General features: G+C 50.3%; 1 protein-coding gene across 1 annotated transcript in view; it reads right to left on the bottom strand.

The window, feature by feature from the left end:
* The window catches only part of LOC311241810 (dynamin-1-like protein), a 68,427-nt gene that overhangs the window by 44,226 nt on the left and 9,400 nt on the right, over nucleotides 1-14,801 (bottom strand). Inside the window, exon 5 of the mRNA XM_084330728.1 lies at nucleotides 8,436-8,522. Coding sequence (XP_084186854.1) covers nucleotides 8,436-8,522 — 87 coding nt within the window. The remainder of the gene's footprint in view (nucleotides 1-8,435; nucleotides 8,523-14,801) is intronic.

The raw sequence follows: 14,801 nt of genomic DNA on the forward strand, positions 1-14,801 counted from the left end.
TGGTCGAGACCTTGGTGCCAGGCTGCCATACCCCTCAGACCCAGTTCAAACGTACCGCTCGACATGTACGAACAAGTCCTAGTTCCGCGTAGGAATTTGGCTACCGCACCACTAATGGGACTATTTGTTCATAGTGCGTATATATACTGCGCTACTAAAGTAGGACTTTCTTTTCAGTCCAGTTTCTTACCCTCCAATAGAGTCACAGACGTAAAGCCTCCCCGCGATGCCACGTGTGGGAGTAAGGCCAAGTTCGGCCTACCATCGGTATTGAGACATCGTGTATATTAATATTTGAATAGTCATATTTGGCACTATATCGTCGAGTTGGACGTAGTCTATTAAGCTAATAATAGTCTGTTAATATATAGTGCTTTGTGCGGTGAGAATACTACCGTAGTCAGTACCCCATCGTTTCGGGCAGAGAACTGGCTGCTTACCCAGGGTGGTTGACCCTATGTGAAGCTGCACCCGAGGAGCCCCAGAGCCGACGAGCGAGTGGACCTGTATACCGGATTATTCTACCGACGACAGCCCGCCTTCCCAGGCACGGATTATGCTTTGGATACTTTGATTATTCTATGGATAAAGACCCCCGACACTACCGTGTGTTGGAACCCCCCCCCTGGAGAGGACGCAAGGTGAGGAGACGCTCTGCAAGACGAGGTCTCTCCACATCTCTCCCCCGTGGACCGGAGAGAGCCGGCCCACAAAGAGTCCACCTGCTTTCATCTGTGGTCCAAGGATCGCCGGCGCATTGAACGGCACTACAGTGGGTTCACCTGGGATACCCTTGGCCGGACGAGGCAGCTGGATTCTACCCCCCCCCCCCTCCTACTCCTGTCGGCTTACAAGCGACCGGATTAACCCCCTCTAGTGTATCCAGCCTATAATCATTAAAGTATCATTGCTGTTATTCCTTAACTATTCCAGGTCGTATATTTACCACCTGCGCCTTCAGAGATTGGACATTATCTATTGATATACCGACGAATACTCCTTGCCATAAAAGTGCATACTATTTCAATTCATAAATGTAATTAAGTGATTAAGTGCTTATTCTACACACCATCGCTGTGTAGGAAATAAAGACCTGTTTCTAATTCGTACATTTGTGTTGGATCCGTTTCATCTACGTGAGAGTGTTCATGATAATATATTTATGCCGTGTACTGGGTGGCCGAATATTAAGTACAAAGGTAGTGGTAGTAAGTATCATATCTAGTAATACAGTCAGGGAATTGTACCCCTCAGTTACAATTGGTCCTTCGAGCCGGAGGGTAATTAGTGTAATATTAATATAGTGTTATTAATATTGAAATGGCCTATGATGAACACTCCACGAAACGATCCTCCTAACCAACGCCCGCAGCGCGAACGACGGCTCCCTCAGTACTTAGAGGCTTACGCTGTCAGTCAACAACCTAGTCTTCTACTAACAGTAAACGCGGTAAAACTAGAAAGTAAAAGTATGTCTAACCCCAACGCCCAGACCCCAACGCCCAGACTACCCCGACCATAGAGGCCCCTACGGGCTCTAATGTAACTGACCAAGTTCACGGTGGGGACCAGTGGGAACCAGACATGACTTCACACCCCGCCAGTACTGAAGAAGTAGTCCCCGATGAGTCCCGGGAGGAATACAACGCTACCGAGACAGAACTCGGCACGGAAGAAGACGGGGAGAGCACCGTGGAGATAGAGCTCCAAGGCTCCGCAAGGAGTACCCCGAGGGAAGGCTCCCCTATACAACCGCCTTCTCCCAGCGAGGCAGAGAGGACCCTACAGCAGGCATTCCTCGTCAGCCTGAAAGCCTCTACTGAACGCGATAGACTCCAGGGTGAACGCGATCGATTGCAGCTACAGCAACGGAGCGAAGAAGAGCACATACGCCTGGAAATAAGACGCATTCAGATGGAAGAGAATGTGGCCCGAGACCGAGCAGACAGCCAGCGAGCAGCTGCTGGTGCTCTACGGGATGCAGAGCGCGACAGACAGCAAGCGCAACTAATAGAACAGCTGATCAGACGGACAACACCCTCTCCCTCCGCCAGAGGCTCCAGGAACTCGTCTAGACACACCTCCAGGGCGGCATCCCCTAGCCGAGTAAACAACCCTGAACTTGACCAACAGACGAGGTCTATACCCCCCACAGACCACCTCCCCCCACCGGTCCAAGCGAGACCTAGCAACCGGGAAGGAGCAGCATATCCTGTGGAGAGGCTAAACCAGAGACTACAAGCACTGGATGACCTAACTGAAGACGAAGAGGAAGAGGAGGAGAACCGCGCCCGAAGACAGCACAGTACTCTACTGGACCAGGAGGTCCGGTACAGCCCAGGCTATACTCCCGCGGAGCTGCGCTACAGACCCCCGACTCTATACACGGGTGAGCACGACGCACGACCCGCACCGAGGAACAGCACCTGGACAAGCGGGCCATGGTACACTGCCGGTACCAGCCCATACCAAGGAGCGGGAGGAGACTCGCCTAGGAGGCCTCTCCCCCAACGCTCGCCGATGTATCCACAGTCAGCGTCATACATTGGCACGCCTATGGTACCCGACTTCACCCAAGAGAACCGGGCCCAGTATACAGAACTCCGCATGTGTCTGGAGACCATGTTGGTGGATGTATTGGATGAACGCCACAAATACGCCATCCTACTGCAGCACTTAAAGGTGCCCCGCGCACATAATATAGCGCTCGCCTACGCGACTTCCACCACCCCATACACAGCAGCGCTGGTAGCATTGGACCAGAGGTATGGGCGCATATGGGATTACGTGATCCAGGAGATCCGACACATCGACCGCTTACCCCCAGCAATAGACAATCGAGCACTGGACGACCTGTCCATCAGAGTGCAGTCCCTGGTAGGGATGTTGGGAGCGCAAAGAGAGAAGGGGAAGTATGAACTTTACGCCAACTCAAATGTGGAAAGGATCCTGGAGAAGCTGCCGCCCGCTCGTCAGGAGCGATTTAGGCGGCAGAGGGACCACAGAGACCCGAATGGCCCCGAACCGAACCTCCTCGATCTAGCAGACTTCCTGGCGAGAGAAGTCAGCAGCCTACGGCTAGATACATTCGGACGGAGCACCCCTGGCTCCAGAGAAGGAACCAGACGACTAAATGATGGAAGAAGATCGGTGACTGTGATGCACCAATCGGAGTCAGTACCGAGCAGCAGGAGCCACAGTACCCCCTCCAGAACGGAGAAGTGGAAGATAGTGTGCCCCTACTGTGAGAAAGAACACTGGCTAGCGCAATGTGACTCATTCCCCAAGCTGAACGCGGAGGAAGCAGGTCAATGGATAAAGTCCAACAAGCGCTGTTTTCGCTGTGCGCGCTCACACATGGCAGCCGAATGCCGCTTAAAGAAAAGGTGCACCAAGTGCGATGGAGCCCATCTGGACATACTTCACGACAGTAACAGACGGCGCCCTTCACCTGCACCATCCAGCCGCAAAGCGAGCGTCATGTACATCGATCCCGCCAGCAGCAGTGGAGCCCGAGTACTCCTAAAAGTAGTGCGTGTGACACTAAGCTACCAGAATAAAGTCCTGGACACTTACGCCGTCCTCGATGACGGGTCAGAGAAGACCCTGCTGCTCGCCTCCGCTGCGGCCCAGCTAGGGCTGCGGGGAAGCGAAACCCAAATGACAATTCGGACAATAAGACGAGATTTGAAGACGATAAAGGGCGAGAATGTCTCATTCTCTATCGCAGCAAGCGGCCAGTCTGAGCGACGGTACCAGATTGCAGACGCTTTCACCAGCCAAGAAATAGGACTGTCGCGGTACACATACCCCGTCGCCAAGCTGATGGAGAAATATGCACATCTGCGCAAGTTACCGATCCCGCTCATAGACAATGCTATGCCGACCCTGTTGATAGGCTCCGACCATGCAGACCTCATTGTCCCGATAGACCGGGTTCATACCGGACCCCGAGGCTGCCCTGCAGCAGTCGAGACCCGTTTGGGATGGACTCTCCAAGGCCCGCTCGCCAAATCTCTCAACCGAAGTACAGCCACTAGATGTCTCCACTCCCGAGTCACAGAGGGAGAAACCGCACTCCTGCAACACGTAGAGCGGCTATGGAGCTTGGAACAAATGCCCTTTAAGAATGGAAAGAAAGACATTCGCTCTAAAGATGACATTTACGCCATTCACCTCCTCGAGACAGGGACCAAGAGAGTCCCGGTCAACGGCGTGTTGAGATACGCCACGCCACTCCTGCGGCGAGAAGGAATGCCTACTTTCCACGCCAAGACAGACGCCATAGAACGGTACCTGCTGAACACGGAGCGGCGCTTAGCCAAGAACCCCGCCCAAGAGAGTGTATACCGCGCTGAGATTGAGAAGCTCATCACAGCGGGACACGTCACAAAGATGGACATTAAAGAGGCTGACCAGACCACTGAATCGTGGTACGTGCCCCACCACAAGGTCCATCACAACGGTAAAGACCGCATAGTATTTAACTGCAGCTACCAGATCGGATCCCAAAATCTGAATAAAGAGTTACTGCCCGGTCCCACACTCGGCCCCTCCCTACTCGGCGTTCTACTCCGCTTCCGCCAGGAAAAGGTGGCCATCAGCGGGGACATTAAAGGAATGTTCCTGCAGGTGAGATTAGTAGAGGCGGACAAGCCCCTGTTACGGTTCCTATGGAGAGAGAAGCCAGGAGATGAGCACCCAGCCATCTACCAATGGGAAGTCCTCCCCTTCGGAACGACGTGCAGCCCCTGCTGTGCGACATTTGCACTACAGAAACATGTAGCAGAGGACCCAGCAGCGGACGAAGAGGTCCGACACAGCGTAAAGAACAGCTTCTACGTAGACAACTGTCTACAAAGCCTTTCAACCCAGGAAGAAGCCGAGGCTCTCCTGATTAAACTCCGCGCCTCATTGATCAAAGGCGGCTTTGATCTCAGGCAGTGGGCCAGCAGCGATCCGCAAGTACTGCGCAGCCTCTCCTCCGAGGACAAGGCAGCCAGCAGCGAGACCTGGATGGCTACAATCCCGGGAGAAGCCCAGGAGATGACCCTGGGATTGGTGTGGCGATTCAAAACAGATTCGCTTCACTACAGACACAAGCCCCTGACTACGGAGCAGGGAAGGCCGGCGGCGGCGCCGACCACCAGACGGAGTGTGTACACAACACTCGCCCGACAATATGACCCGCTAGGATGTATTCTACCGTATACCACCAGGGCAAAAATGATTGTACGAGCATTGTGGGACAAGGACCAGGGCTGGGACGACCCCATTCCCGCACACCTTGCATCCACCTGGAGAGAGTGGGAGATGGAGCTCCACTCACTCCCAGGCGTTAATATGCGCCGAAGCTACTTCCCACCCAAGGTGAGGCCAGAGACATGTAAAATGGACTTACACGTCTTCAGTGACGCCTCAGAGGTCGCATACGGATCAGTAGCCTACTTGCGGGCCCAAGACCAAGAGGGAGAGATCTACACAGCATTTGTCCTCGCCCGCTCGAGAATAGCCCCACGCAAGCAACAATCTATCCCACGTCTAGAGCTCTGCGCAGCCCTAGCCGGAGCGCACCTAGCCACGCTCATCCAACGTGAGCTCACCATACCGGTGTCTAGAACAATCCTGTGGTCAGATTCCACGACGGTACTCGCCTGGATCAAATCGGACTCATGCAAGTACAAAGTCTTCGTGGGGGTCAGAGTCACCGAGATTCAAGACTTAACCGAAGAGTTAACCGGAGAAACAGAGTGGCGCTACGTTGATACAAAACAGAACCCAGCTGACGTCATCACCCGGGGGATGCCCCTGGATGACCTCACCCGTCGCAATGTCTACAGTGACGGCCCCGCATTCCTAAGACTCCCGGAAGGACAGTGGCCCATGCCTATCCCGAGGGAAGCAAGTCCAGAGGAGGTGGAAATTAAGAAGTCTGTGTTCTGTGGATTGAGCACCGTAGCCTCCACCGACCCTAACATAAACGATTGCACGTCCATAGAGAGTGCACAACAAAGAACATTCCTGCGGTACCACCCGGAGTGCAAGTCCCCCGCTGATATGTCAGCAGCTAACTACGAGGAAGCAGAATTGCTTCTACTGCAGCGAGCCCAGAGAGACTCGTTCCCCGATGAATTGGCCTGTCTACAGGGAGGAAAGCCCGTCCCATCCGACAGCAGATTAATTCACCTGGCCCCCGAGAGCGACGCTCACACCCTCATCAGAGTGGGTGGTCGCCTACGCAGAGCCCCCAATCTACCGGATGACATTAAATACCCGATCGTATTGAACAGCCGACACAAGGTCACAGAGCTGATTATAAAGAAATACGATGAGGATGTACATCACGCAGGAGCAGAAACAGTCCTCACGGAGATTGAGGGAGTACTTAACTCGAAGCCCCTCGGATATGTCTCCAGTGATGTGGCGGATATCGACCCAGTTACCCCCAACACACTCCTGATGGGGCGGCTAGATCCCACATTACCCCAGACAATGTACCGGCCTGAAGAAGCGAACGGCCGACGAATGTGGAGGTACAGCCAAGTATTAGCCGACAAGTTTTGGAACAGTTTCCTACTGCACTACCTACCGTCTCTACAGACCCGCCAGAAGTGGGTAAAGGAGAGAGACAATTTGACAGAAGGAACAGTCGTCATGATTATTGATCAATCACTGCCCAGAGCTATGTGGCCGGCCGGCCGCGTAAGCAAAGTGATCACCGGTGCCGACGGCAAGGTCCGAGCAGCTGAAGTGCTCGTCCAGGGTCGCACTTACACCCGTCCCGTGGCAAGGCTCATAGAACTGCCTCGACTCCCAGACACAATCGATGATGACCATGACCCTACAACCCTATGACTTTGTGAAGTTGACTGACCCCTACAGCAAACCCTTATGTGTAAATAGACAACGCGATTAATCTGTCTCCGTTTAACTGATTAGGTCTGGGACCTATTCAGGGGGTGGCTGTTGTGAAGGGCCAGATTAAACCGAATATATATATTTATTTATATATATATATTTAATTGTATTTGTATATTCTCTAATATTCCCTGATATCCCTTGTATATTCCTTGTACAATATGCATTGAATATCCATTCTAGCCTACTGAACATCCCATAATAGTCTCCATTCTACTATTGGTCGAGACCTTGGTGCCAGGCTGCCATACCCCTCAGACCCAGTTCAAACGTACCGCTCGACATGTACGAACAAGTCCTAGTTCCGCGTAGGAATTTGGCTACCGCACCACTAATGGGACTATTTGTTCATAGTGCGTATATATACTGCGCTACTAAAGTAGGACTTTCTTTTCAGTCCAGTTTCTTACCCTCCAATAGAGTCACAGACGTAAAGCCTCCCCGCGATGCCACGTGTGGGAGTAAGGCCAAGTTCGGCCTACCATCGGTATTGAGACATCGTGTATATTAATATTTGAATAGTCATATTTGGCACTATATCGTCGAGTTGGACGTAGTCTATTAAGCTAATAATAGTCTGTTAATATATAGTGCTTCGTGCGGTGAGAATACTACCGTAGTCAGTACCCCATCGTTTCGGGCAGAGAACTGGCTGCTTACCCAGGGTGGTTGACCCTATGTGAAGCTGCACCCGAGGAGCCCCAGAGCCGACGAGCGAGTGGACCTGTATACCGGATTATTCTACCGACGACAGCCCGCCTTCCCAGGCACGGATTATGCTTTGGATACTTTGATTATTCTATGGATAAAGACCCCCGACACTACCGTGTGTTGGAACCCCCCCCCTGGAGAGGACGCAAGGTGAGGAGACGCTCTGCAAGACGAGGTCTCTCCACATCTCTCCCCCGTGGACCGGAGAGAGCCGGCCCACAAAGAGTCCACCTGCTTTCATCTGTGGTCCAAGGATCGCCGGCGCATTGAACGGCACTACAGTGGGTTCACCTGGGATACCCTTGGCCGGACGAGGCAGCTGGATTCTACCCCCCCCCCCCCCCTCCTACTCCTGTCGGCTTACAAGCGACCGGATTAACCCCCTCTAGTGTATCCAGCCTATAATCATTAAAGTATCATTGCTGTTATTCCTTAACTATTCCAGGTCGTATATTTACCACCTGCGCCTTCAGAGATTGGACATTATCTATTGATATACCGACGAATACTCCTTGCCATAAAAGTGCATACTATTTCAATTCATAAATGTAATTAAGTGATTAAGTGCTTATTCTACACACCATCGCTGTGTAGGAAATAAAGACCTGTTTCTAATTCGTACATTTGTGTTGGATCCGTTTCATCTAAGTGAGAGTGTTCATGATAATATATTTATGCCGTGTACTGGGTGGCCGAATATTAAGTACAAAGGTAGTGGTAGTAAGTATCATATCTAGTAATACAGTCAGGGAATTGTACCCCTCAGTTACAATCACAGTCTTGCCTGGGGGACCACAGTGTGTTACCTTGGTGATTCCTGGCAGGTCCACCAGTGTGAGGTTGACGACGTGAGGCGAGAAGATCTTCAGGTGAATGGGCTCCTCACTGATGCCCTGCAGAGGGAGAGTGGGAACAAAGCCAGTCACACAGCGACACCGGAACGGTTCAGGTATCAAGCCGCGATGTGTGTGGAGCACAATGTGGGGGAAGTCATGGGGTCTAATGGTGTCAAAGAGACATTTCACAGAACCAATTTTGCAGAGCCGGTTTCCACTACTAGGGATATGACGATATCCCGTTTTTTCGCTGTCTGTACTAATTCTGAACAATATGGAATTAAATAAATAGTCTGAGGTTGCTGGATGAAATTGATTAAAAAAAAATCAACACAGCATGGTATCTTGCATGGTATTTTGCATGGTGATATATTCTTTTTTGCTTGACAATCCCATTATGCTGCAATATATTGGAGTGAGGTGAACAGACTGAAAACATTATTTTATTAGATAAAACTGATTATGTATATAGTTACCCTACACTCAGGGTGCGAACCATGGGGGAGCTAGGGGAGCCATGGCTTCCCTAGATGAGACATCAGCTCCCCTGAAAACATGATTTGTGAATAATCTTGCAATTACCATTCGGAGCGTGGCGGCGCTGCAGCCTGCAGGCACAAATCAAACTTCACCCGCCGTTTTAAAAGAAAGAAAATACAGGTATTCAGGATAATGTCGAAAGTTAAACGAAAAATCAAATAAGTAAGCATTCTAACCAATTTTGGTTTTACAAAGAAGGCGAAGCGGCCAGTCGACTGGACTGAGCAGGAGCCGGTAGGAGCATCTACTTCTTCAATCTGACTGAGCAGGAGCCGGTAGGAGCATCTACTTCTTCAATCAAACACCATTTTAAATTGACTGCTGGCGACGCCAACAACCTGCTGCGGGGACGACTTCTGTGACGCTAACTACCTGCTGCAGGGACGACTTCTGTGACGCTAACAACCTGCTGCAGGGACGACTTCTGTGACGCTAACAACCTGCTGCGGGGACGACTTCTGTGACGCTAACAACCTGCTGCGGGGACGACTTCTGTGACGCTAACAACCTGCTGCGGGGACGACTTCTGTGACGCTAACTACCTGCTGCAGGGACGACTTCTGTGACGCTAACAACCTGCTGCAGGGACGACTTCTGTGACGCTAACTACCTGCTGCAGGGACGACTTCTGTGATGCTAACAACCTGCTGCAGGGACAACTTCTGTGACGCTAACAACCTGCTGCAGGGACGACTTCTGTGACGCTAACAACCTGCTGCAGGGACGACTTCTGTGACGCTAACTACCTGCTGCAGGGACGACTTCTGTGACGCTAACAACCTGCTGCAGGGACGACTTCTGTGACGCTAACTACCTGCTGCAGGGACGACTTCTGTGATGCTAACAACCTGCTGCAGGGACGACTTCTGTGATGCTAACAACCTGCTGCGGGGACGACTTCTGTGACGCTAACAACCTGCTGCGGGGACGACTTCTGTGACGCTAACTACCTGCTGCAGGGACGACTTCTGTGATGCTAACAACCTGCTGCAGGGACGACTTCTGTGACGCTAACAACCTGCTGCAGGGACGACTTCTGTGACGCTAACAACCTGCTGCAGGGACGACTTCTGTGACGCTAACAACCTGCTGCAGGGACGACTTCTGTGATGCTAACTACCTGCTGCGGGGACGACTTCTGTGACGCTAACAACCTGCTGCAGGGACGACTTCTGTGATGCTAACAACCTGCTGCAGGGACGACTTCTGTGACGCTAACAACATGCTGCGGGGACGACTTCTGTGACGCTAACAACCTGCTGCAGGGACGACTTCTGTGACGCTAACAACCTGCTGCAGGGACGACTTCTGTGACGCTAACAACCTGCTGCGGGGACGACTTCTGTGACGCTAACTACCTGCTGCAGGGACGACTTCTGTGACGCTAACAACCTGCTGCAGGGACGACTTCTGTGATGCTAACAACCTGCTGCGGGGACGACTTCTGTGATGCTAACAACCTGCTGCAGGGACGACTTCTGTGACGCTAACAACCTGCTGCAGGGACGACTTCTGTGACGCTAACAACCTGCTGCAGGGACGACTTCTGTGACGCTAACAACCTGCTGCAGGGACGACTTCTGTGACGCTAACAACCTGCTGCAGGGACGACTTCTGTGACGCTAACTACCTGCTGCAGGGACGACTTCTGTGACGCTAACTACCTGCTGCAGGGACGACTTCTGTGACGCTAACTACCTGCTGCAGGGACGACTTCTGTGATGCTAACAACCTGCTGCAGGGACGACTTCTGTGATGCTAACAACCTGCTGCAGGGACGACTTCTGTGACGCTAACAACCTGCTGCGGGGACGACTTCTGTGACGCTAACAACCTGCTGCAGGGACGACTTCTGTGACGCTAACTACCTGCTGCAGGGACGACTTCTGTGACGCTAACAACCTGCTGCAGGGACGACTTCTGTGACGCTAACAACCTGCTGCAGGGACGACTTCTGTGACGCTAACAACCTGCTGCAGGGACGACTTCTGTGATGCTAACAACCTGCTGCAGGGACGACTTCTGTGACGCTAACAACCTGCTGCGGGGACGACTTCTGTGACGCTAACTACCTGCTGCAGGGACGACTTCTGTGATGCTAACAACCTGCTGCGGGGACGACTTCTGTGACGCTAACTACCTGCTGCAGGGACGACTTCTGTGACGCTAACTACCTGCTGCAGGGACGACTTCTGTGACGCTAACAACCTGCTGCGGGGACGACTTCTGTGACGCTAACTACCTGCTGCGGGGACGACTTCTGTGACATCATGCAGGTTTTGAGAATTGGGCAGATCTTCACCATCAGGTGAGTGGCGAGTAATGTTAATACAGTAAAAGCAGTCTGGAATAACTACCCTGCTTTAGCGCGCCACTTTAAAACAGCCAGTGAGGACGCATCTCGCAGGCAGCTGATCCCAGGCCTGTGTGGTCGCTTCTGAGTTAAGGTAAGACCTTCTTTTTCCCCTTCCTTTTTCCTCCGATTTTCTCCCATCCCAATGTTAATCGTATGCCAATTCCCAATCCCTTCCTGGTCGCTGCGCACTTACCCCCCACAGTCAGATCATCTGGGAGAGTGGAGGCTATCACGTGCTTCCTCCGACACACGTCCAGCCAATCAACCGCTTCTTTTCACCTGGCAGCGCGGACTCTCACTGAGAGGGTGTCGTGTGGAAGAATCACACTACCCCCCTTAGATCCTATCCGCGCTTAGCAGGCGCCCCGACCGAACTGTAGGAGTCGCTGTTTACAACGACCCGGACCCACCCCGCCAGCTTCTCCCACCCTCTGATACAGCCAATTGTATTAGTGTGAACGGCCAGCCAAGCTGGTGACAACCCCGGAGCTGTGAGCTGGATTCGAACATTCGAACGCAATCTCCGCTACGCCACCTAACCGCTCTAAGGTAAGATCTTCTTTTCCTAATTACAGTAACTGTATTATTATCATTATTGCTCATTTATAAAATGTCTATCGTATGATTATTGTGCGTTGGTGGTTACATGCGCAGCTGCGCTTGTCTGGTGTGTGGGTGCCTGCGGCTCTCACCCTGTCTTTTAGTACTGACCAGGGTGCTGACTGGTGTGATAATGTTGCATTTGCCTATAATAATGTTAGACTCGATGCGTTTGGTCGTGGACTTGTTGTTCGGTATTGGACTGTTGTGTGTGAATTTTAGTGTTGGATCAGAGGGGTTATTCTGAGCATGTGTATTTCAATCATAGCTGTCAACATTGGGATTTGAAAAAACAGGAGATTTCGCCCCGCCCCCCTCCCCCGCCCCCTCCCAATGTAGTCTCCTCCCCCTCGTATGTATATATTTTCTGTTAGGATGTTTGTTGACAGCTGCTCTCTGCTGAGCTGCCTCGTCGCTGCCATCTGCTGGTCAAAACCTGTATGTACCCAAGGACTGGGTGAACTACTAATTGCTACATTAAATTAATCAGATACCTGGTTGAAAGTGAAATGCTGTGCATTAAATGAATGGAAGTGTCAGTGTTTCTGTAGAGGAGATGGAACGCCTGCTCTTGTCGGCACTGCACAGCCGTGGAATCGCAAGGCCATAGATTTAGAATAGATAGAAAGGGCACATTGTGGTGTATCATAATTAATTTGTTGAATACAATAGGATTTTTATAACGTTGACACAAATTAAGGAATATTTACACTAAGTTCTCTTTTACCTCTTATTTAATTCATTAATTTAATTGTAGGTACTGTTTATATTGTGCATAGTCCTGTGTGTTGTGTATTGTGTCCTATGTTACTTTTGTGTTTATTGTCTCTTTCTATATACACCGTGGGAAGGGGGGCACGTAAAGAACAGCAATGTCCATTCTATCAACTCCAAATCTGTGCTATGATTTCAATTCTCCCGGTGCATGCAGAGGTACAGTAGAATTGCTGTCTTGTTTTGGATGAATGAGTAGAAATGAAAAACGGAAATCTTGTTTTATTAAAGTAGTTTTGACATGTGATATTTGATTGGATTTGATTAGACATTTAAAAAAAATACAAGATTCCAGAAAAACGTCAAGGATGCTACACAAAAAAGTCAAGACTTATTTCCATTGTGGTCCTTGATATAGATAAACCACGGCCGAGAGTGAGCTCTCCGGGAACAACCCCACTTTGCCCGACAGTTTTCTCGGCAACCGTCTTCCGTTCTGATTTCCTTTGATAATCTACACTGCTGCCACCTGTCGTCACGGAGGGGAATTGCAGCCATTTTGTATAAATAAAAGAAAATGGGAAAAATACGGGAAAATATTTTAACGGGAGGACTGCGGGAGAGAAGGTTGAAATACGGGAGAATCCCTGGAAAAACGGGAGCGTGGACAGGTATGATTTCAATATGTGCGTCTTCATCATGCATGCATGCAGACCTGTGTGGTGTGGACTATGTGTGGTTCTGTAACGTTACTCATACCTATAGCCTATGTCAGCATTGCAAGCGTCACAGTAAAGTCCTCCCCGTGAGGCACGTGCAGCGCTGCTGACCCCCCCCCCAAAATATAATGAGCTCCCCCGAAGACCATGGTATGGTTCGCACACTGCCTACACTGGCCTTCCGGCAACATTTATAAGCGATTTCAAGGTTCTCCTCCTTATAGTATTATACAAAGCACTAAATGGAACAGGACCAAGTTACATTGCAAATTCTCTAGTCAACTATGTGCCTTCTAGAACATTGCGATCATCTACTACTGGTCTATTGAAGGTTCCAAACCACAGCCTAAATAGAATCGGCCTTTGCAAACTATGCACCAAAGTTATGGAACATACTACCTATGGACATTAGTGGGGCTGTCTTAAATACTTCGAAGCTTCGTTCGATGGGCATGGGATTCGAATATGAAACTAAAATTCGAATATATTAAAAGAAATATATATATATGTTGTGTGTGCAAAATCAACTCTGCCTCTCCTTGTTAATTACAACAAGCAATGCTATTTTTATATGCGGACGATATCTTATTGGTATCCAGCAATCCCCGAACAGCAGTTGGGATCATTGGAAATGTTATCGAGTCCTTCTCCGAAATATCTGGGTACACAATCAACTGGAGCAAGTCAGAAGCAATGCCTCTCTCTAAATGTTGTCCCCCTGATATCAGAAGGGGGTGGCAATACAGATGGATGCCGTCAGGGTTGATATACCTAGGAATAAAGCTGATCCCAGGTCTGAAAGAGTTGATGCAAGCCAATATTGCCCCTATAATCGAACACATTAGTGCTCTGACCCAGAATTGGGCCAAAATGAATATGTCCCTCCTGGGAAAGATAAACCTAGTGAAAATGATACTAGCTCCCAAATTAAATTATATCCTATATATGTTGCCGCTGACTCTCCCGACCCAGTTACTCAGACAGTATGACAAAGTCATTAATGTATATCTGTGGGGGGGCAAAAGGCCGCTATTTGGACGGGCCAAAATGTATGCAGCAAAGGAAAATGGCGGTTTATCCCTGCCTAAACTAGACTGGTATCACTATGCATTCTCGCTCTCCCAGCTCTCCAAACTGAATCACTCGTCTGAGGAGGCACCTGCTTGGGTCAAGATGGAGGAGGAAATGATATATCCCTCATCTCTGGAATCCTTCCTGACACAATCAGACAGACCTATACCTCTTAAAAACCCTTTGATGGCATTTATCAGGGAAACTTGGAATCAATCGCACAAAATGACTGGTGATAGCCCATACTTAACTACGAGAGCCTCTATATGGTATAATAAGAAACTAAAGATTGGGAAGAAATCAGTCATATGGGACGATTGGGTTAAAAGGGGGATA

Source organism: Notolepis coatsorum (assembly GCF_963971535.1).
Source record: "Notolepis coatsorum genome assembly, chromosome: 15".
Taxonomy (NCBI): Eukaryota; Metazoa; Chordata; class Actinopteri; order Aulopiformes; family Paralepididae; genus Notolepis; species Notolepis coatsorum.